Here is a 21,883-nt window from a genome sequence, read left to right on the forward strand (position 1 = left end):
CTTTGTCCATCTGAGTGAGATCACTCACTGAGCAAGAAAAAATGAATTTGTGTGTGTGCGCGCAGTGTGCACGCTGACATTGAAAAAAGAAAACCACATGAGATGTCTTCTTTTTGTTTGTGCAGTAAGTTGGCCTCAGGTAAGGCTGGGCCCGGCTGACACATGCCAGGGAACCAGTCTAGACTCATCATGGGCCTCTCTCTGTGTGTGTGTGCATGTGCAACTGTGCTGCAGGAGAGCTAACCACAAAAAAAACAATTAACAAGCAACCAAAACAATCAACACAATTGAAAGCCACCCAGGAAGCAGCAGGTTTTTAAAATAAATAAATAAATAAACAACCCCACCTGTGCTGCACCACAGCCTCTGATGGGAGCTGGCCCTGCGCCAGTGCATCATCACAAGCCTGGCGGTGCAAATACAAGCCAGGCAGCAATCCAAAAAAAGCTCAGCTTTGCTCCACAATGACCTTTGATGGGTGCTGGCTAGGGAAGTGCACGAGCTGGTTCGGCATTTCCAAAAAGAAGCACCGGCTTGACTGGTGGGGGGTGCCTTTTAAAAGGGCAGGTAAGCAGCTCCTTACTTGCGTTCCCCTGCCCCCACAGCTTCCTCCTCGATGGTGCTCAGTTTTTCAAGAGAAGCGCGGGGCTGCAGCGCTACTTCCTGCAGCCCTGATCAGCATCAGCATGCACCCCAGCCCTGTGCATGCACGCCGGCCATTTGCATGGTCAGCGGGGGTGAGCAGGTAAGGAGCTCCTTAGCTGCTCTTTTAAAATACTACCCCAGGGAGTGCACGAACAGTTCATGCACATCCCTAGTGCTGGCCCTGGGGCACTGGTCCATCATCATGAGCTGCTGGCATGCGTGCGTGTCAGCATGTGTCAACAGCTCTAACAGGCAGACCATGACACATTGGTTGGCCAGAATGATCTCGTGTTTCAGCAGGTGGGGGTGACCATCAGTCACTCACCTTCCACAACCAGCTCAGGGTAGCCCAGCAGGGGGAGGTTGGCTTTCAGGAAGACCACCTGCTCAACCAAGCCAGCATCCAAACGCGAGCAGTGGGGTGTCACCCTGGCCATGAAGAACACCCTCTCATTCTTGACACTGGTCCGGGGACAGGAGAGGAGCCATCTGGCAACTGCTGCCAAGTCTGGCCATCCTTGGCAACACATTATCCCAAACTGGACAAGGTCCATCTCAGGGTCCGCTGCTACCACCAGTTCCTGCAGGTACTGCACAACACTGTGCTCTGCACCACTGCAGGGAGCGGTTGGCACCTCCCATACTCCTGGCAAGTGCCAAGGCAACATCATTTGAACCATAGGGTGGAATGGTGGAACTGCCGGCTGCATTGGTGCTGCCAGGGATGTCACGCTGCTGGATTGGGAAGCAGTGATGCTGCTGCTTCTGGGACTGAACTGCACACTCAAAGTAGGCATGCCAGCACCCTCCTCTTGGTTATTACTGAGCCTCCTCTCTTCTGCCTGATGCACCATGCCCTTCATGGTTGGGTCACACAGGCATGCCAGAACAAGCTCTGCCAATTGACCCAACCTGGCACTGAGTTGCTCCACAACTACAGCCCTCAACCAACCTGCCAGGGAATGTGCCTCCCCAGTGTTCTGAGAGGCCTGGAGCTCTCCCATCATCTTCTCCAGGAGAAGAGTGGTGGGCAAAGTCTCACTCAGAGCTGATGTCTCAGCACACAAACTGCTCATCGCATGGCTTGGGTGTCAAAACCAGCTCGGAAATGAGCTTCCAGTCCATGGTGGACAGGTCGCACACTCCCAAGCCACAGTTCTTCGCCCAAGCGTAGATGGCCGACCCTTGCTCCTGCATGCATTGGAGCAAGAGCAAAGTGGAGTTCCACCACATCTCAACATCGCAAGGGATAATGTGAGATGGTAGGCCGAGCTGACACTGCAACTCCTGGAGCACCCGCCTACCCTCTCTGCGGTGGAAATAGGTTGTGATCTTGCAGCACTTGTCCACAAGGGCAACCATGGCAGCAGAAGTCCCGTTGTGGGGGGAGTCTCCCATGCTCCCTCGCCTCCTTGATACCAAGTTCATCCATCACAACCACGTACAGAGCATGTGCCATACAGCTTATAGACACAAACTGCAGCTGACGTGCTGCCCTCCGAACATTGGCACCATTGTCGGTGACCAAGAAGACCTATGGAGGTTTGACCGCCCAGACAGCCATTCCTCTGCCTGGCACCTGATGAACGCCGACAGCTCATCTGCTGTGTGGTCACCAGTGGCTCCACATGCAGCAGAGCCCACCACCTCCTCTGTCCATCCTCCACACCAAGGAAACAAGGTCCTTCTTCCCTGGCTGGATTGTCCTCTACTACCATCACCTCAGCCACCATAGGCGGCTGTGCTGCAGCAGGCGCCACTGGAAAGGTGAGCCTGCATGCAATGACCTCTAGGGGGATTTGGGCAACTTGGGAAGTAGGCCCCTCTCACTGCCCCCCCAACCAGCATTACCCCCCTTCTGAACACCCTGCTACGAGACCTACCCTGCATCATCCTAGACATCCCCCCAAACTAGGCCCATTCTAACAAGAAAAACCGGTACACAGCAAAGCATTTACAAAACTGAACCAGAAGCTAGTACACCAAAACCCCCCCCACAAAAAACCCCTATCACAACCACTACAAAAAGCATTAAAACCTAGCCAATCCAACAGCAACAGCACTAGAGAATACAAAACCACATAAGCACTCTCTAACCGAAAAAGAACCACCAAATAAAAAACGAACTTACTAGAACTAACCAAGAAATAAAAAGAAGTTGAAGTGGGGGGGGGTGTCTCACCAATCTGACGGGCTGGTCAAGCAGTCGCAAAGCGAGTGTGTCAGCTGACGGTTGCAAGTTGGGGCTCCCAGAGGCAGGGATCCAAGAGGCAGGTGAGTCAGGCTGTGGCAGCAGGTGGGGGTCTAGACAGGCAGTGGTCCAATAGGCAGGTGGAGAGCAGATCAAAGAAGCAGGAGTGGGGGGGGGCATGGGGTCCACAGAGCAGCAGACCAAGGTGCAGAGCAATCCTCCAAAATGCAGAAGACTAGCAGAGCAGTCCTCCAAAATCAACTAGCAGCTGGTCCTGGATTACAGCCAAGGCTCTTCCCTTTTTGCTCCCTCTCCACACACCCCAGCTATTGGAGGCAGAGTTGCCTAGATAACACTCTGATTTGAATGTCAATAAGCCAACCAGAGCAAAGGAGATAGCTAGGCATTTGGAAGGCAGTGACTGAAAAATTAATCAGGAGGCCTGAAATTTTGTAAACAGACCTCTGTAACAGGTCTGCCAGACCGCTGGTCCGTTGTAAACAGACCGCCACGTTTGAACCATCAAATTGGTTCAAATTGAACTGGGTTTGGTCCAGACAAACTTGGACCAGCCCCTCTTTTCAGGGGCCAGTGCAGTTTGAACTTGAGCCTGTCGAACTGGACCAGTTTGATTCAAACTGGTTTCGCACGCGCCTGCTTCCATTTTCTATACACTGAGGGAAATAAGTATTTGATCTCCTGCTGATTTTGTCCGTTTGCCCTCTGACACAGAAATGACCAGGCTATAATTGGAATGGTAGGTTTAGTGTAGCTGTGAGAGACAGAATAACAACAAACAAACCCTCAAAAGCCCAGTGCCCAAAAGTCAGCGATGGATTTGCATTGTAGTGAGGGAAATAAGTATTCGATCCCCTATCAACCAGCAAGATTTCAGGCTCCCAGGTGTCTTTTCACTATATGCAGGTAACAAGCTGAGATGAGGAACACCCTCTGTAAGGGAGTGCTCCTAATCCCAGCTTGTTACAGTACCTGTATAAAAGACACCTGTCCATAGAAGCAAGCAATCACTCAGCTTCCAAACTCACCACCATGCCCAAGACCAAAGAGCTGTCGAAGGATGTCAGGGACAAGGTTGTAGACCTGCACAAGGCTGGACTGGGCTACAAGACTATCGCCAAGCAGCTTGGTGAGAAGGTGACTATAGTTGGCACGATAACTCGCAAATGGAAGAAACACAAAATAACTGTCAATCTCCCTCGGTCTGGGGCTCCATGCAAGTTCTCACCTCGTGGAGTTGCAATGATCATGAGAACGGTGGCAAAGCAGCCCAGAACTACACGGGGGGAACTTGTCAATGATCTCAGGGCAGCTGGAACCATAGTCACCAAGAAAACAATTGGTAACACACTACGCCGTGAAGGACTGAAATCTTGCAGTGCCCGCAAGGTCCCCCTGCTCAAGGCAGCACATGTACAGGCCCGTCTGCAGTTTGCCAATGCACATCTGAATGATCCAGAGGAGAACTGGGCGAAAGTGTTGTGGTCAGATGAGACCAAAATCGAGCTCTTTGGCATCAACTCAACTCGCCGTGTGTGGAGGAGGAGGAATGCTGCCTATGAGCCCAAGAACATCATCCCCACTGTCAAACATGGAGGTGGACACATTATGCTTTGGGGGTGTTTTTCTGCTAAGAGGACAGGACACCTTCACCGCATCGAAGGGACGTTGGACGGGACCATGTACCGTCAGATCTTGGGTGAGCACCTCCTTCCCTCAGCCAGGGCATTGAGAATGGGTCGTGGATGGGTATTCCAGGATGACAATGACCTAAAACACACAGCCAAGGCAACAAAGGAGTGGCTCAAGAAGAAGCACATGAAGGTCCTGGAGTGGCCCAGCCAGTCTCCAGACCTTAATCCCATAGAAAATCTGTGGAGGGAGCTGAAGGTTCGTGTTGCCAAACATCAGCCTCGAAACCTTTCTGACTTGGAGAGGATCTGCAAAGAGGAGTGGGACAACATCCCTCCTGGGTTGTGTGCAAACCTGGTGGCCAACTACAAGAAACGTCTGACCTCTGTGATTGCCAACAAGGGTTTTGCCACCAAGTACTAAGACATCTTTTTGTGAAGGGATCGAATACTTATTTCCCTCACTACAATGCAAATCCATCGCTGACTTTTGGGCACTGGGCTTTTGAGGGTTTGTTTGTTGTTATTCTGTCTCTCACAGCTACAATAAACCTACCATTCCAATTATAGCCTGGTCATTTCTGTGTCAGAGGGCAAATGGACAAAATCAGCAGGGGATCAAATACTTATTTCCCTCACTGTATGTGTTCTTTTCTGCTTCTCGGCTAATTCAGAGAGTTCTTTGTGTATCCACACTGGTTTCTTGAGATGTCTCCCACTTTTCCTTCTCATGGGAATTGTTTGTGATTGTGGATTCAGTGTCTTGGTTTTCAGGATCTTCCATCCCTCTTCATCTTTTTTTTCTAGGCATGGGATCCTGTCTAGTTTTTCTCTGAGTTCATTATAGTCAGTTATCCTGAAATTCAGGGTACATGTCTGACTTCCTGAAGTTTTCCCTCCTTTGATATCATGAATTTCAACATGGCATGAAATTCCCAGGTTTCCCTCCAGTTTTACTTCATCAACCAGGATTAAACCCAAAGTAGCTTACCCCCTTGTTCCTTCTTCTGCCTTCTGAAATATGGAGTTATACGCAAGGGAGGTCAAGAACTTAATGAGTCTCCCACTCTTAGCAGAGCTATATTCCGTCAAATGTACTGACAGTTCAAGCCCCCCCCCTTACTACTAATTCTTGCCTCCAATAATCTGGCAATCTAGGGAAAGCATCATCTATTCTTCTACTTGGCCAGATGGTCATTAATAAACTCCCATGGTGGTATTGTTTTTACTTCTCTCTGCTTGTATTGCTACCCGGGCAATTTTTGACTGGGCTTCCTTGCTTAGATTCATGGATGTCTGTGCAGGGGTGTACATTCTTTACATATAATAAAGATGTAAATCCCTCCCTCTTGGGTCTATTCCTTTTGAACAAGTTATACTCTTCAAGTACTATATTCCAGTCATGAGTCTCATTCCACTAAGTTTCAGTAATACCTATTAGATCATATTTGCCTTCCTGTGTTAGGATTTCAAATTTCTCCTGTTGATTTCACTGTGTGTTAGTGAGTATCACCTTCTTCTGACTTGCTTGCTGGAGTGATTTGTGAATTTTGAATGCCCCTCCACCATTTTGTTTCTGCCTTTGACATGTTTTCATGTCCATTAGTACTTGGTTTTATACTTAGTATTGGGCTTTTGTCTCCCTCATCAGGTTTAATTTAAATGCCTTCTGATGAGGTTTGCAAGGTTCCTGCCAAACATGTGCTTGCCAGTCCTCAGGAGGTGCACCTTATCTAGTTCCGAGAGGCCTTCATGTTCCAAGTGACACAATCTTCATAGCCAGCTGCTCACATTTAGGATTCTGCACCCTTTTTCTGCATCATGACCTTCCATGGGAAGGATTGATGAAAGCACCACTTGTGCCCCCAACTCCTCAACTACATGCGGCGATTTTAAGACAAACAAACAACACCTCTCACTGGCCTGAGAGAATTGTTGAGGCAACCTCTCACCCTTCCAGAAGCTATTACGATCTCTGTGCCCTGAGGGAAAAGAAGAAAAAGCTATCTCCCGAAGGGTCCAATGCTGATCTGAGACAAAACAGAGAGATATCTGTTTTATATTATAAAGTTTTTGTTTTGATATTGTGAAATTGTAAACTACCTTGAATGTTGAGGCAGAAAGGTGATGCATAAATGTATCAAAGGAATAACAACTTTAAAAAACAAAACCCACCACCCTCCACCTATGTCTGAAATGGTACAAACTAGAAATCTGTTACTTCATTTTATTACCTCATTCTGCATAATGTGTAGAATAGCTCTTAGGGCTGCGATTCAGATTACATTCACAGTATAAGAGCTGCTGCAGCACTGTTATTTCCTGTACTACAAAGGTATCCTCTGAAGGCCCAGGCTGTGGTTCCTTCCCATCCAGTGTTGCCCCTGTTTCTGAGAAGGGCAATGCTGGTATGGGAGCAGCTACAGAATGGGTTCTTCCTATTTGTTCCAGGGGGCTGCTGGAGTTCTCATCTCATAAAGGTAATGTAAGAATGGGTTTTGTCAACCCATGCAAAATAGGTTGAGGAATGAAAATTAGGATATCATCAATGATGTGGTAAAGTGACTGTAAAAGACTATACAGCAAGTTAGGGATGTGCAGAACTTCGGTTTGTGCACAGCTTCAGTACCACCAGTGGTGGGGAGGGGAGGAGAGTGAGATCTTTAAAAGGAGGAGAGCAGGTCCTGCTCTCCTGCACTCCATGCATCTTTCTGCTGTGGTGGTGCACCTCCCAAGAACCCACGCGTAGTACTGGCATGCACATGGTGTCCGTGCATGCAAAGATGCCATGTGTGTGCTGGCACTGTGCATGGGTTCTTGGAAGGAGCGCTGAAACAGCAGGAATCTGCGTAGGAAGGTGGAGAGCAGGTAGGGACCTGCTCTCCTCTTTTTTTAAAGATCCCACTTGCCGCTCCCCCCACCGGCACCGCCAAACCGGTTTGCTCTCCATTCATGCACATCCCTACCGTAGGTTTAACTGGAATGGGCTACATCTCCCAAATTTTCCTCTTTGGATATCTATTTTTATTATTTATTATTGTTATTATTAATTCTGCTTTTCAACAACAACAAAAAAGTTCACAAAATGGCTTGTATGCAAATATGATGATTCCCTGTCCCCAAAGATCTCACAGTCTAAAAAGAAACGCAAGATTGACATCACCAATAGCGATAGGAAAAATGCTGTGCTGTGGTTGGGTAGTGGCATGCTAAATATGAGTCATCATGTTAAAAGGTGCCTCATTGCTAGTAAGGGATAAATATCAACCAGTTGCCTACAAATCCAATTCAGGTTAAACCAAGTCATTTATTTGGGGTCTTAGCTTTTGTATACTGGGAGAGGATTTTATGAAATGTATTTAAGGATACAGATGCTTTGGTAATTTTGTAGGTCAGCATGTTTTATTACTCTGTGTTAAATAAAATGGTTGTAGCCTTGCAGACATATTCAGCTTTTATGCTTAGTACTTTGATTCTTTACTACATGAAACATGATGTAAAAAGTTTTAAGGGAGGAATGGGAATTAATGTTTTTCAGGCTTGAATTAATGTTGTTAGCTGAGTTCCTGGATGTGGAATGAATTGGTGATAATGATAAAACAGATATTTGTTTTAATCTAGGTTGTATGTGAATGATATTGTCTCAGTCTTTTGTGGGGTAGATTTCCTCTAGGAAATTGTAAATTCTTTTCTGAACTATACTGTACTATTTTCATTACTGAACGTTCAGCATGTAGAGATTTATAGATCTCATAGTCTTGAAATCAGTGTGCTTTTATTTTAGGTATCTATATATTATGTCACTTTGATATCAGTAAAGAACAAATAAAGCAGAAATATTGCCCCATTTGTCAAATACAGATGTCTGAATACTATATTTTGCAACTGCAAATATAATATTTGATGCTTTGCATTGTTGGAGTTTGGTTAGAAAGTACTTTCTGTCACCTAGTAATCATCTTTATGTCCAGGAGAGAGGTAGAGTTTGGGTTTTTTCTCTCCAAAATTTGAGTTTTTACTAAGGACTTGGAGTTGAGTGGTGAGAATGTATCTCCAGATTGGCACTGTTTTTCTGTTTAATCTGTTGTTGATATAGCACAAGGAACTAGGATATGAATAAGTTCAATAGCATATTTCCCATTACATATTCTTTAGAGACTCCTCTGTTTCCCCCCATTCTAAGGTATATATGTTTGTTCTTATCCTCTGCTTTGTGGTTTTTATCCAACTTATTCTGCATCCCCAAAAGGAACTATTCTTATATCCTATCTCAGTGTTTTCTCCCCTTTTCCATTTTCTAGTGTCATTGATACATGTGTATCGTGACCAATAAATCTTCCCAAAGATTATTTAGCATAGTCTTTAGCTATTTAGGACTCCACCACGTGTTCCAACAAGTAGAGTAATGTCCTGGTATAACATGAGGTTCATAATGCGTGCTTTGGCCAATTTATTACTCTGTCTTCCATTTCTGGATGACAAAATCTGTTTCTGGCATCTCTATTATTTGTATAAATGTATATGAAAGTGAACATATAGATTGAATGCTACTTGATGGTACTGTTGTCAATTTGTATGGGTTAAAGTAAACATTGGAAGGAATTTTGTGTATGACATGCAAAGTTGGTATAAAATGTTTTGGCACTTCTGATTAGTTTTGTCTGATTGCTTTTTTAAAAAGAGAGAGCTATATTCGGTGTGTCCTTCTAAGGGGCAAATTTGCCTCAGATACAATCCAAACAAAATTTGTCATCACCAAGCACCATTGAAATAAATTAGAAATGGGACTTAATCATGACTAACTTAGTCTGAATCCTGTCCAGCGTGTATCAGTTCCAAATACTGGCTGACATTCCGACTAATGCTGTGCTTGTGCAAACAATTTGCATTAGCACTAGCTAGTTCTGCTAAGTCATGAGTTTGCATTCCAGACAAGTGTTCTGCTTGAATTATAGAGTGCAGAACTTGTGGCATGCCTCCTGCTTGGAAACCTTTTCCTCAGTCCATATATGTTGCAGGGAGTGGTGCAAAGAACTGGTAACTTGGGGTTCAGCTTGTGTGGCAGTAGACATCTGTATCCTGTCCTGCTATTCTTATTGTACAAATGTAACTCTTGCACAAGTGGACTGAGATCACGAGAGTTATTGCATCTTTGAGCATCTGTGCAGCTATGCGTGTGTGCAACCTTGTTTTTTGTACTAGCATAGCATTACTCTGCATATCCACCACTGTGTATTGATCTTGATCAGAGCCACAAGTTTTAGCTGAGTTAATCAACTAAAGCGCTACTCATGGATGAAGGTTGCTCCCTGTTTAATCAGCAGAGTTGATGTTGAGGAGCAAGTTGCTATCTACATGTTTATGCTTCCTTTTTCTTTTGCCAGATTTCATGAACAAACTCCTAAAGAATGTTGTTACTGTGTGTTGTTTTCCGTATACTAAGCTAGCCAATACTTTGCATTTCAGAGTTGAAACCACTATGGTTTTCCTTCTAGCAATAATAACTAAAGGCAACTGAACCTGACAGTGCTCAGCTGAAATCAATGTCAATATGTCTTTTAAAACTGCCTCTATACTGATGGGATTTGAACATTCGTATTTGAAGCCATTTTGACTATAGTATGTCACTGTAAGAGGGATCTACTATATTTCACATTTCTGTATTGATGAAGAAAAAATATTGAAGGTAGCAGTTTCTTCCACTAATAAGTGGTAGCTTTTGTTTGCTGAATTTTGTAGTTATTTTGCATTTAAGAGAAACTGTACCTTTCTTTCAATACTGTATAATTTTAAAAAGGCATCTATAGTGAGATACTTAGATGACTTGCAGTTCTGTGTAACTGTTTTTAATAAACTCAATCAGTGAAATATCTTAAATTGATTCACAGGCTTTTTAAAAAAGCCCTGTTTCTTTTTTTGTTCATGCCCCTCTGATAAACTCTTTATTAAAATAGCTATAAAATAATCCAGCTGTGTTTTATTGTGGCTGAATCTGTGTTGCAGAGTATTATTCAATGGAACAAACATAATTGTTTTTTGCTTTTGAAGTGTCCTGTGCGAACCATTGTCAACTAAATAGACTACAGCTGTATTGCAATTACAAAATTAACCTCACAAGTCATTAGTCATTAGTGCTCATAAGGAGACAAAGGATACTAATTTGTACTAAGCATGATCTCCATTGGTGGAATATAATTTTTTTTTTAAATCCACACACAAATCAAAGATGAGAAACATAAAAAATGAAGATTACAAGCAGGTACCAGATAATCAGCGGCAAACTGGTTTGTTATGACTTGCTTAGCTTGCATATCTCTGTTTGCTTAAGAATGGGCAAATTTTTGCATTAATATGTTTCCTGACCTTCCAGTCTGGGCTCGTTTACTGTATTAAAAGATCCTGGCAGCTATTCACTTTCTGTTCGTATTCTGTATTGCATTATCATCCCCGTAGCTGATCCAGTTATAAAACACACAAAACACTCCTCTCATTTTAAGATATTTATTCTTGTATCATTTTCCCCCAGATTTGCCAGAACACCATCATGTTCGTGTTCTGAAGGTTAATGCCCAAAGTCAAGCAGACAGAAGCCAAGTGCTGCAAGGTTTTCCAAGATTAGGACCGATTCCCTTCGCAGAAATAAATGATTCCTGCCATGTGCAGTGATTTTGTGCAGCACTACTCACGGCTGAGTGAGTGCATCAATACTGTAGCCCTTACATGCTGTACATACTGATGACACTGTGTTAACTTGATTGACTGAGCAGTATACGGGAGAAGATGCACCTGCAAGAGATGTACAGACACACATTTTTAGTCTGAGTCTGAAAAATTTATTTTACATGTATCTTACTTAGAAGTCTTAGGCTCATAATCTATGGGTTCTCATGTTTCTGCTGCTAAGGTAGAGCAAACAGTTATATATGCTTCTTTGTTGTCAAAATTGTTCTGGAAAATGATTTTAAAGTGCATCTTCCTTCTCTTTATAGCCAAAAGCCTGCTTTCCATATAAAATGAACATAATATTTAAGGAAATGGAATTAAAATGAACTATTTGAAGCCTGGCAAACTTGCATCTAGATAAATACTGTTATCTTAAGAGGTTCTATTGAATGATGGGCAAATGTTTCTTGTAATTCACTTGTAAGCAGCATTTTGTGTTACATTTTTCTCTTCTGTTGTTCTTTGTAGGCTTTGAGACAGCAGCAGAAAAGAAGAAATGGAGTCTCAATGATGGTAAACAAGACTGTTCCTCGTGTTGTTTTGACACCATTAAAGGTGTCTGATGAGCAGTCGGATTCACCTTCAGGTAAATAGCTAAAGGACTATCTGCGACACCAGTTTCTAGTAAAAGAGCCTTCCCTGTGGGCAAGAGCTATAGCGTACAAATTTAGGATAAGTGAAAATAATGATGCTATTCCCACAGAGTGGTTTTTGATTGACTTTTTAATTATTTGACTAATTTTATTAATTCAAAGGAGGGAGAATTCACTTCCATTTTATTAAGAGAAAAAAGGAAATAAAAAGATGTAATAATTTAAAAAATTAACATTACAAGAGCTGCTTAACATGAATAGAAAGTAGTATTTTGGGATGCTGATTCCTAATGAGAGAACTACATGCTGGCATTCAGTGCCATCAGGGGGCAGAATAAATAACCATCATAGCTCCTCTGAGAGTATGAATTGCTCTCTTAGTTTTGTGTTGCAATAGCAGTTGTCCTTTATATAAGATGTTGTGTTCTGAGACCGTCCTAATCACCACAGTGCAAGCCTGACCTTTAGTTTTGGTAGTTACATGCCTCATTGTGAATGGATTCTACAGAGATCTGTGTCACTTTTTATTTTAGATTGATTGTTACACACACGCACACACACAGCCCAATGTAGGAAAAATTTAACTTTACAAAGGGAGGATTTTCCCTGCTTCCTTTTATTTCTTTGTCCCCCTTTAATGACAGCATGATTATTTTTAAAGATGTCCCAGCTATCGGAGAAGAGGCTTATTTATATTGGATTAGCAAACGTCTTTATTGACTGCTACATTCAAGCAACTTGTTTTCACCACTTAATGGATTTATGAGCTTTTGCTTCATCGCGTCTAGTGACAGGGAATCAAATTGTCAAGCAGAAAACATTACCTTTAAATAGAGTAGCAGATGAAGATGTCATTCTCAGTGGGTTTTTTCTAATAATAGTAGATTTGTTTTTATGTTTCTCCCCCCAAGTGGGGAAGCACTTCAGTATAACCTTTTTTCTTTTTTCTTTTTTTAAAGGATCTGAATCTAAAAATGGTGAAGCAGACAGTTCTGATAAAGAAATGAAACATGGGCAAAAATCTCCAACCGGAAAACAAATGAGCCAGCACTTAAAGAGATTAAAAAAATCTGGTTTAGGTGAGTAAGTCTCTAAAATGTCTTAATTGCCACTTTGTTTGTTTAGGTTACAGAATACACACACACACACACACACAGAGTAAACTCACTATGGAAAGTTTTATTTTGTGCCTCTGCTGTTCTGGATATTTTCAGTGCACAAGTGCCTTTCTTAGCTATTTCTTCATCCATCTGAACTCTGCAGGAGTGCCCTCTTATTGGGACCTTCCCCCCAGCATGCCTTTCTGCAGTTGACCTTTTCAATCTGACAGTCCCAAGCTGTCCTAAATTGGCCATTTTGCAGCCAGCTGTTTCTTGCTTCATCTTCTAACAGGGAAATAGTCTTACCTCCTGTTATGTTTTGCCTTACTCTTGAGTGGAATAACATATTGTTACGTATTTCTCTTGGTGGACTGCATCCATTTCCTTAACATTGACTTTCGTTTTTCATACCATACTGAGGCCATGATAACTGAGTTTTTAATCTTGATTTATAGACCCATATATTATGCTGCACCTATTGTTAGACTTCTGTACACCATGTTGGTTGGTTTTTTCCCCTGTTGCTCATTTATATGCAAATACTTATCCTAGGTGACAACATGTCTCAATAAAACACTTGGAAAGGCAAGCATTTCTGCTGTGTGGTGGGGAATAATTCAATGCTCTCTTGAGAAATAGGGTGTTTTCATCCACACTCTGGACTCATTCCTTTCTTCAGTTTTCTTTTCTTTTCCCTTTTTCTTTTCTTTTCTTTTTTGCATAAAAAACAGTTCAGTATGTAATCTTTTGAAAAGTGATACTGTACAACTTGTTTCTTAACCTCTTTGGAGTAAAGTCCATATTCAGTTGTCCGTGGAATCATATGACTTGTTCGTAGTGACCTGTAGGGATGTGCACGGAACCACAGAGGCATGGTCCGGCACTGGGGGACATGCAGCTTTAAGGGCGGGGGGAGTAATACTCACCCATTCCGCCGCTTCCCCCCTCCAGCACACGACTTTCTAGCAAAGATTTTGGGGTGGCAGCATTCCTCCCTGCTGCCCCTGCCCCCGTCGTTGCCCTGCAAAAGCGGAAGTTGAGAGCACCCATGCACCCGTTGTGGCATGCGTGCTCGTTGCCACCACCGTGCGCCGCACACGTGTGACGTGCGCGTGCCGCAACGGGCACATGCATGCTCTCAACTTCCGCTTTTGCAAGGCAACGATGGGGGCAGGGGCAGCAGGGAGGAACTCTGCCACCCCAAAATCTTTGCTAGGAAGTCATGCGCCGGAGGGGGAATAGTGGTGGGAGGGGTGAGTACTACCCCTTGCCCTTAAAGCTATATGTCCCCCCTGCGTCAGATTGGCCCCAATCTGGACCAGTTCTGAGGCCTCTGCAATGGCCCCGGACCGGTCCGGTGCACATTCCTAGTGACCTATTCATGAAGTTGGTATTTCTGAGAAGGAAGAAATAAGTTCAGAGAGATTGCTTATCCTTGAAACAATCAGTTTGTTGACTATGGCACCAATATGTTGTTGTTTTTTAAGTTGGTTCTTAATTATACACTTAAGGGTTTCCCCTGTTTGTTAAAGAATACATGTTTTGCTTGATAATTAAACCTGGTGTTAACCATTCTTAAACTGCCATTCAGTACTGGAGTACTGGATGTTATTCCCAATTCATCCAGATAAAATGTGATCATTTCTTTCTACTACAAAGTCCTTGTAGACCATAATCAATATTTGGAGAGTGGCTGTTTAGCACACGTGGCATTGATTTGAACTGGAAATAGCCTTTTGTGTGTCAGTGGTTGATAGACTTCCTTGTATCAGATCTCTCCCAATTATTTTTTTAGAAATAACGAGACCAGAAAGTGAACTAACTTTGACCTAAATTGAATTATCATTGAAACTATTGTTTATTATTGCAGAAATCCTGAATAAAGATCTTGCAGAACTGTGTTCACTTTTATTTTCAGCCTGTATCTTTTATAATATTACTGCTGGCTGAAAAAGTGACTGTGTAACCTTCAGGTGCACATTTCTGGAGGACAAAAAGTACTTTTGGAGGGAGAAGAGATCAACAAAAATCACTTCCCCCTCCACATGTGCTCAACTGCAGGACAAGCCTTTGGCTGAACTCCATAGCAGGATTTCAGCAAGGGCACAGCACTGGCTCTGCCTCCTAATGCTGGGAAACATGTGGGTCATTAAATGGTGTTCTCTTTCATAGTAACAACATCATCAATAAGTTCCTTGATTCTTAGTACCGTTCTACTTGTATTGTTAGATTCAATAAGTTCCTTGATTCTTCTTGAAGTTGTTCTCTTTTAAATATGTAACTGTATATTTTAAAAACCAACCAAGCTGAGAACCTAGAATAGTTGTAGATCATCTACCTTAGTCACACTTGTCTTCTAAATTTCATTTTGCTTTCTTCACTTAGGAATGAAGTAGCAGCTTACTTCAATCTGTTGCATTGTGTTACTTTATAGCATTGTGTTACTTTATAGTGAAGCTCTTCTGACAGTTCAGAAAATAATTGGTTTGTGTGTCTGAAAGATAGCATTATTCTGCCAAATATGGCAATAGTATGCATTGGTGGCAAAAATCGGTATACAAAGTGGCAAAAATCCAAAGTGGCCCATGTGCAAAAAACGTTTCTGTGTATGTTTTTATTTCATTGTGGATTTTTAAGCATATTTTTTTAAGCTCAGAGTACATTCAAATCTCACTATTTCTTGAGTAAGCAGGAAAACCTGTGATAAGTGATGGCTGTTTTGTTTGGTTTGTTGGCTTTTGTTAATTATATTCAGACAAGTATAGACCCGCAACAAAATTTTGAGGTATAGGGATTGTTGAATAGGTTATATCTAATGCTGAATGTTGCTGCTTTATTGTGTGACTGTTTGTGTGTATGTACATACACCGATTAGCAGATTCTGTATGAAACTTTCCCTCCATTTCTCTGGAGACTTCACACACATACAGTTCTTTTTGTTGTTGTTTGGAGTGGATTAACCCCCCACCCACCCACCCAAGCACACCAATAGCTGATTAACCCCTCACATGAAATCCTTCCCTCTGTGAAACACACAGGTATGAAACGACTGGTTAGAAAAACTAAAGAGCTTTGGAAACCTTTCCCCCACAGAAGCAGAAGAGGTTGTGATTGTCTCGAGGGAGTATTCTTCAAGCTGAGAAACTTCCTCCTTTTTTTGTTGTCAAGCCCTCCCTCCCCCCTTCATCACTGAATTCGATTGGCTCTGCCCACCTGGTTGTCTGTTCAGTGCCCTCTAAAAACGTGAGAGTTTTTCTCCGTTGAGTTTCATTGCATCTGTTTGTGGCAGGGAGCCCAGGGGCAGCTTCCCCATGAGGCAAGGAAAGATGATTGCCTCAGGTGGCAAGTACACCACGAGGTGACAAGTGCAGGCATCCTGCCCCCTGCTGCAGGCATTTTCTGCCTGCCTGCTGCTGCCTCCATCTCATATTTGCTGCTGCCACTGGTCTTTCTCCAGTGTTCCCCCTCTCAGCCCCACTTCCTGCTTGTGAGTCTCACCTACTGGGCCAGAGGCTGGTGCTGACACTGCCCCTATTTCCCCTTACCTTCTGGGCACATGCTCTGTCCTGGGGTCAATATGCAGCCTCTTGCTATATCAGACAGCATATGTGCACCCAATTTTGCCAGTCTCTGTCTCCTATTGCTGCCACATTCCCCACCTTCTAGCACCAAGCTTGTCCACTTTTGGAGCTGAAGGGGAAAGACATTGGGAGAAAATGAACTTGATTCTGGTACTGGAGCAGCTGTGGCAGTGAGAGTAGGCAGCATGCATCCAGCTTTGCTGGTCCCTTGCAGGCAAAATTGGATGCACGTGTGCTATTTACTTGAATCAAAGATTACTTTGAATTTAAGACAACCCCTTTAAAAAGTAGAGGTTAAATACAAATTATATCTGCATTTACCCAAAAAGAACTGGACTCTGAATTTAAGATGACCTCCTGATTTCTAGTTTCAAAAAAATTGAGGGGGAAACCTAGTCTTGGATTCAGGTAAATACAGCAAGCAGCAATGCACACCAGTCCCAGGACAGAGTGCATTCCCAGAAGCGGGGGAACGAGGGATAGTGGCAGCACCCGCCTCTGGCCTGGCAGGTAGAGCTGGCATGGGGACAGTGGAGATATGTCAGCAGTGGGCTTGCCATGGGGTGGGGCAGGCAGAACATTGTGACTCATTTCAAGTGGTGACTGGCAACAAGCGGCCTCTGAGGAAGATCCAGGTTTAATCCCCACTCAAGTCATGAAGCTCAACTGAGTGATCCTGGGCCAGTTACAGTCTTTCAGCCTAGGGGAAAGAGAGAGCTATATATGCCACCCCAAGCTCTGTGAAAGAAGGACAGGATAGAAATGGTAATAATCATAGATGATGATATATACCTGCTTTCCTTCTTGGGTATTTTCAGTGCAGATGACACAGATCAGATGAGTGACACAGAGGGACCTAAAATGTGCACTGCTGTGTGGTAAATGATTAGTGTAGAAGACTAATATTAGTTATCTACATCACTAAAAACACAAACATTCCCCTCTTTCAGGCATTAATATCTGTCAAGCATTTATAAAGACCATTGTTTTCTTGTCTTAGCATTTTGGAAAAGGCAACATTTCTCTCCATCATCCTGAAGAGTACTGTATTCCATAAAATATAAATGAGGCTTGAAAAGAAGGATCAAAGTCAAAGATCTTTATTGCAGTACTTGACTGGATAACATCACTATAGTCCAATATTTGCATTCAGTACACTCTGTACCCAAAGTCTCAATAGTCATAGTTAAATTTAGATAAAAGAAGTTTACCCCAACCAGGAACACATCTTTACCTAACTGATAGGAGGAGTCTTTGCCATGACTTGACAAATCTTATATGCAGTGGCACAAAATTTGGCAACACAAGAGGTAACACATATACTCTTCTTGCTGAAAAGTTGTGTAAAAATCCACTGATCTTCCCTATAAACCCTCTAAAAGGGGTAAAATCAGTTTACTACATGGAATCTTGTGCAGAGTCACCATTGAGTGAATGGGATCAAAGAGCCCAGGCTGCCATGCTCAGGGGCCATGGCTTGTGCCCCAGCCATGCCCCCTGCGGTTGATGTCAGATCAAGGGGGCGTGGCATGCTCACAAATGGAGCCGCGTGCCCCATTTTCAAGTATATTCCCGCTGACTGGGAACATGGCTCCCTGCCTTTTAAAGCAGGGAGAGCCACTCCCGCCCTTGCTGCAAATGTGGCGCTGGCCAGGATATGCTTGAAAATGGGGTGCACAGCTCCATTTGCGAGTGCACCATGCCCCCTGCATCTGATGTCAAGTGCAGGGGGCATGGCTCGGGGGGCCCGCCAGCAGCAAGCTGAACTGGGACTGGCAGTGCTTTCCCTATGTTCCTGCATGGAATGCTATAAAAATTACAGAGTAAATTACAGAGTAAAAAATAACAGAGTAAAATACGAACCAAATTTTCAACTTATTCTGATCCACAAGGACACTTGCTCAGGTGATAGAGTATCTTTTTATATCTTCCCTCCAACCAAGCCGATGGAAAAAATTTATAACGAACTAAGGTGAAGGCTTTCCGGTGTGTTGGGCATGTCAGATTATAAAAATAACTCTCCAGAGCTGATGTTGAGGTAACCCACCAGTTCTTAATGCTTAAACCAGTTCTAATCAGTTAGAGAGATTACTTCTCTCTTGTGATTCAATATCTAAAATACGTTGTTCCAGGATTCTGTTAGCCCGTTCGAACCCCATAGCAATTAGATTCACAAGAGAGTCCAACTATCCGAAGTTTCCCCATTAACTTTAATTACCACTTAGAATGAATCTGATCCTCCCAAACTACGGGTGCTAATCCTCTTGGATGAAATTTTTTCAGCCAGTATTTAAATACTGAGCCAGCGTGGTGTAGTGGTTAGAGTACTGGACTAGGACCGGAGAGACCCGAGTTCAAATTCCCATTCAGCCATGAAACTAGCTGGGTGACTCTGGGCCAGTCACTTCTCTCAGCCTAACCTACTTCACAGGGTTGTTGTGAAAGAGAAACTCAAGTATGTAGTACAGTGCTCTGGGCTCCTTGGAGGAAGAGCGGGATATAAATGTAATAATAATAATAATAATAATAATAATAATAATAATAATAATAATAATAATAATAAATACTGCCAACCACACTCTGGTCTCCACCTTATTTACCTCTTCCTCCAGTTTTAAGGCCGAGATGGATACACCTTTTGGCAGTTGAAGAACTGCTCTTAATGGAAAGAAGGATTGTTTTTCCTGTGTTTCTGGTAAAAGTTAAATTTGTTTTATTTGTTTAATCCAGGACACTTGAAATGGACCAAAGCCGAGGATATTGATATAGAAACTCCAGGTTCCATTCTCGTGAACACTAACCTGAGGGCTTTAATAAACAAACACACGTTTCTTTCCTTACCTCAGCATTTCCAACAATACCTCCTCCTCTTGCTTCCAGAGGTAGACAGACAGGTAAGTAAAATACACAGTAATTGGTTCTGCAGTAATTCTTTTGTAATTAATGTTTTTCTACAGCCTATCTTGTTATATTGTTCAGACTCACTGACACAAGTAAGTGTTTTTGACGCCATGCATAACTAACTTATGGAATTTGTTGTCAGAGGAAGTTGTGATGGGCACTAGTAGGTGACTTCAAAAAAGGATTAGACACAAAAGAAAAGTTGTAACAAAGGCTATTAGCTTTGACAGCAAAGAATAGAATCTCCTTATTGATGATGTATCTTTTAGACGTAGACCAGTGAAGGAGCTGCTTTTTCAGTGACTTCATCCCACAATGTGGGATTTGAATGCTATTGTCTGAAGTAGCCACAGAAGCTGGGATCCAAAGAGATGCTTAAACTCATGTCAAGGATTTTTTCTACTCTACCAGAAGTTTATGAAGTTTGCTTTTCAATACAAAATTTGACATTTCACAGGGGCATGAAAATACTTGCTGCTTCCCCACTTTCCATTCCATCACATCCTTTTTCTGAGCAGCTGGGGAAAAAGAGGGAACTTGTCCTTGTTGCCAAGGCAACTGGACTGACACTTCCTTGCACTAGAAAGCACATCTATATATGCACTCTGTTGAAAGTAATGCAGTGCAGAGGACCAATATTTGCTTTTGGATGCGCATCTAAATGTGAGGGAGTAACATTCATTGCACAAATATCTGCTTTTTTCTTATCTGTTATAGTTCTGTAGCATTTAACACATTCTTAGTCCTTGAATTTATTATAATGGTTGCACAAATGTTTCTGTAACCTGTAGGTATAGCAAATTACATTTCAGGTCACAGAAACCTGGGAAAAAACCAAGAGTACAAAGGAGAGTAGAGTAGGCTGTATACTTTCTTGCACCAAAGACTCAACTGAGAACGCTAAGAAATCATTAAAATGGCACCCCATTGTGCCTAGAAATTGAAGTTCATATGGTCTCATGGTGGTGCTTCTAGGTATTTTTCCTTCCTTGGTTTGTGTAGCTTCCTTCCAGGATTTGAGGAAGTCATTGTACACCACCCAGAGAGGTGTGTTTTGGCAGTATAAAATATGCTTAATAAATAAATAAATTCTGACCTATGGAAATGTATTTATTTATTCATTAGATTTGTGCACCACCCCAAACTTCCATCTCTGGGTAGTTTAAAGCAACATAAAACAAATTAAAACAGAAATGAAAATCTTAAAACAATTTAAAACCACATGTCTAGTTAAAAAGCTGGTGTGAAGAAATGTTTTTTAGAGACCTTTTTAAAGTTGTCAGAGATGGGGAGGCTCTTATTTCAGTAGGGAGACCTTCCAGAGTCTTGGGGCAGCAACAGAGAAGGCCTGTCCCTGTGTAGCCACCAAATGAGTTGGTGGCAACTGCAGAACTTCTCTAGATGATTTCAGTGGGCAATGGGGCTCATAGTTAAAATATGCATTTTTCTATTTTTCTTAAGAAAGGCAGAGATGGTCCCTTGCTTCCAACTTCTTGGAAATGTGTCAGCTTCTTAAAAGAACACTTCCATGCACACAAATAAACACTACAAATGTGTTATATATTACTCAGGAATAGTTATGACTTGGAAAAATCCTTTGAATACAGCCATACCTAAGCATCCAAAGTATTGCACAAGCAACCAGAGTGAATCTTAGCAGAGGCCACAACTTTATTGTACTTCCTGTAGTCTTGTGCTTTAAGGTCCGGCTCCTATGAAAGCAGAACTCAGTCTGGGGCTAGTAACAAGGCACAGAGGGATTTAAAACTGTTCAGATACATAATCATGGGAACTAGAAGATTGATAAGTTCTGTATATAATATAAAATATAATCAAGAAGAGCAGCCGCCTTCCAACGTTATGCCCCTATAACAACTCCTCTATAAACATTAAGCCCAAAATCTAATTTCACCAATGCAGGACATTTTGTCCATTCCCTGTCCCTATTTTCACATAGTGTTTTCCTTCATCTTTGTCTTTCAGAAAAGCAAATGCATCCAATATTCCCTTCCTCTCCCCACAGATATCTTCTGCAGAAAAACAGGGAGGTGCTGAAACCTTCATATAAGGGAGAGCAGCACAGGCCAGGATTACTGGAGCTCTTTTCCTCACTAGCCCAGCTTCCATAGCTGCATGTGAAATCAATATTTAATGGTTGGAAATAGGTTTAGCTATGTGAGCAACTTGCCAGACCAAGTTACAGAATCATTAAAAACATAACCCACCAATGCCCTTGACTGAAAAGCATTTGCTGTGGATGATGCATTAAGGAGCCAAGCAATAATTAACAAAAATAATTAATATACCGCTTTTCAACAAAAGTTTCTAAAGTAGTTTACATAGAGAAATAATAAATAACTAAAGATGCTTCCCTGTCTCCAAAGGGCTCACAATCTAAAAAGAAACCTAAGATAGACACTAGCAACAGTCACCGGGGGTACTGTGCTGAGGCTGGATAGGGATAGGATTAGGGTACAATTTATATATCACTTTTCAACAA

At 42.6% G+C, this 21,883-nt stretch overlaps 1 protein-coding gene across 7 annotated transcripts in view; it reads left to right on the forward strand.

Annotated features, from left to right (window-relative positions):
• ASXL3 (ASXL transcriptional regulator 3) overlaps window positions 1–21,883 on the forward strand; it is a 146,059-nt gene that overhangs the window by 93,136 nt on the left and 31,040 nt on the right. For 6 of the 7 annotated variants that reach the window (XM_053248187.1, XM_053248191.1, XM_053248188.1 and 3 more), the window contains 3 exons: window positions 11,677–11,794; window positions 12,761–12,880; window positions 19,213–19,376. In XM_053248187.1, coding sequence (XP_053104162.1) covers window positions 11,677–11,794; window positions 12,761–12,880; window positions 19,213–19,376 — 402 coding nt within the window. Of the gene's footprint in view, window positions 1–11,083; window positions 11,390–11,676; window positions 11,795–12,760; window positions 12,881–19,212; window positions 19,377–21,883 lie in introns of those variants that run through there. The other variant, XM_053248192.1, reaches the window with a different exon arrangement.

This window comes from Hemicordylus capensis, chromosome 4, assembly GCF_027244095.1.
Source record: "Hemicordylus capensis ecotype Gifberg chromosome 4, rHemCap1.1.pri, whole genome shotgun sequence".
Taxonomy (NCBI): domain Eukaryota; kingdom Metazoa; phylum Chordata; class Lepidosauria; order Squamata; family Cordylidae; genus Hemicordylus; species Hemicordylus capensis.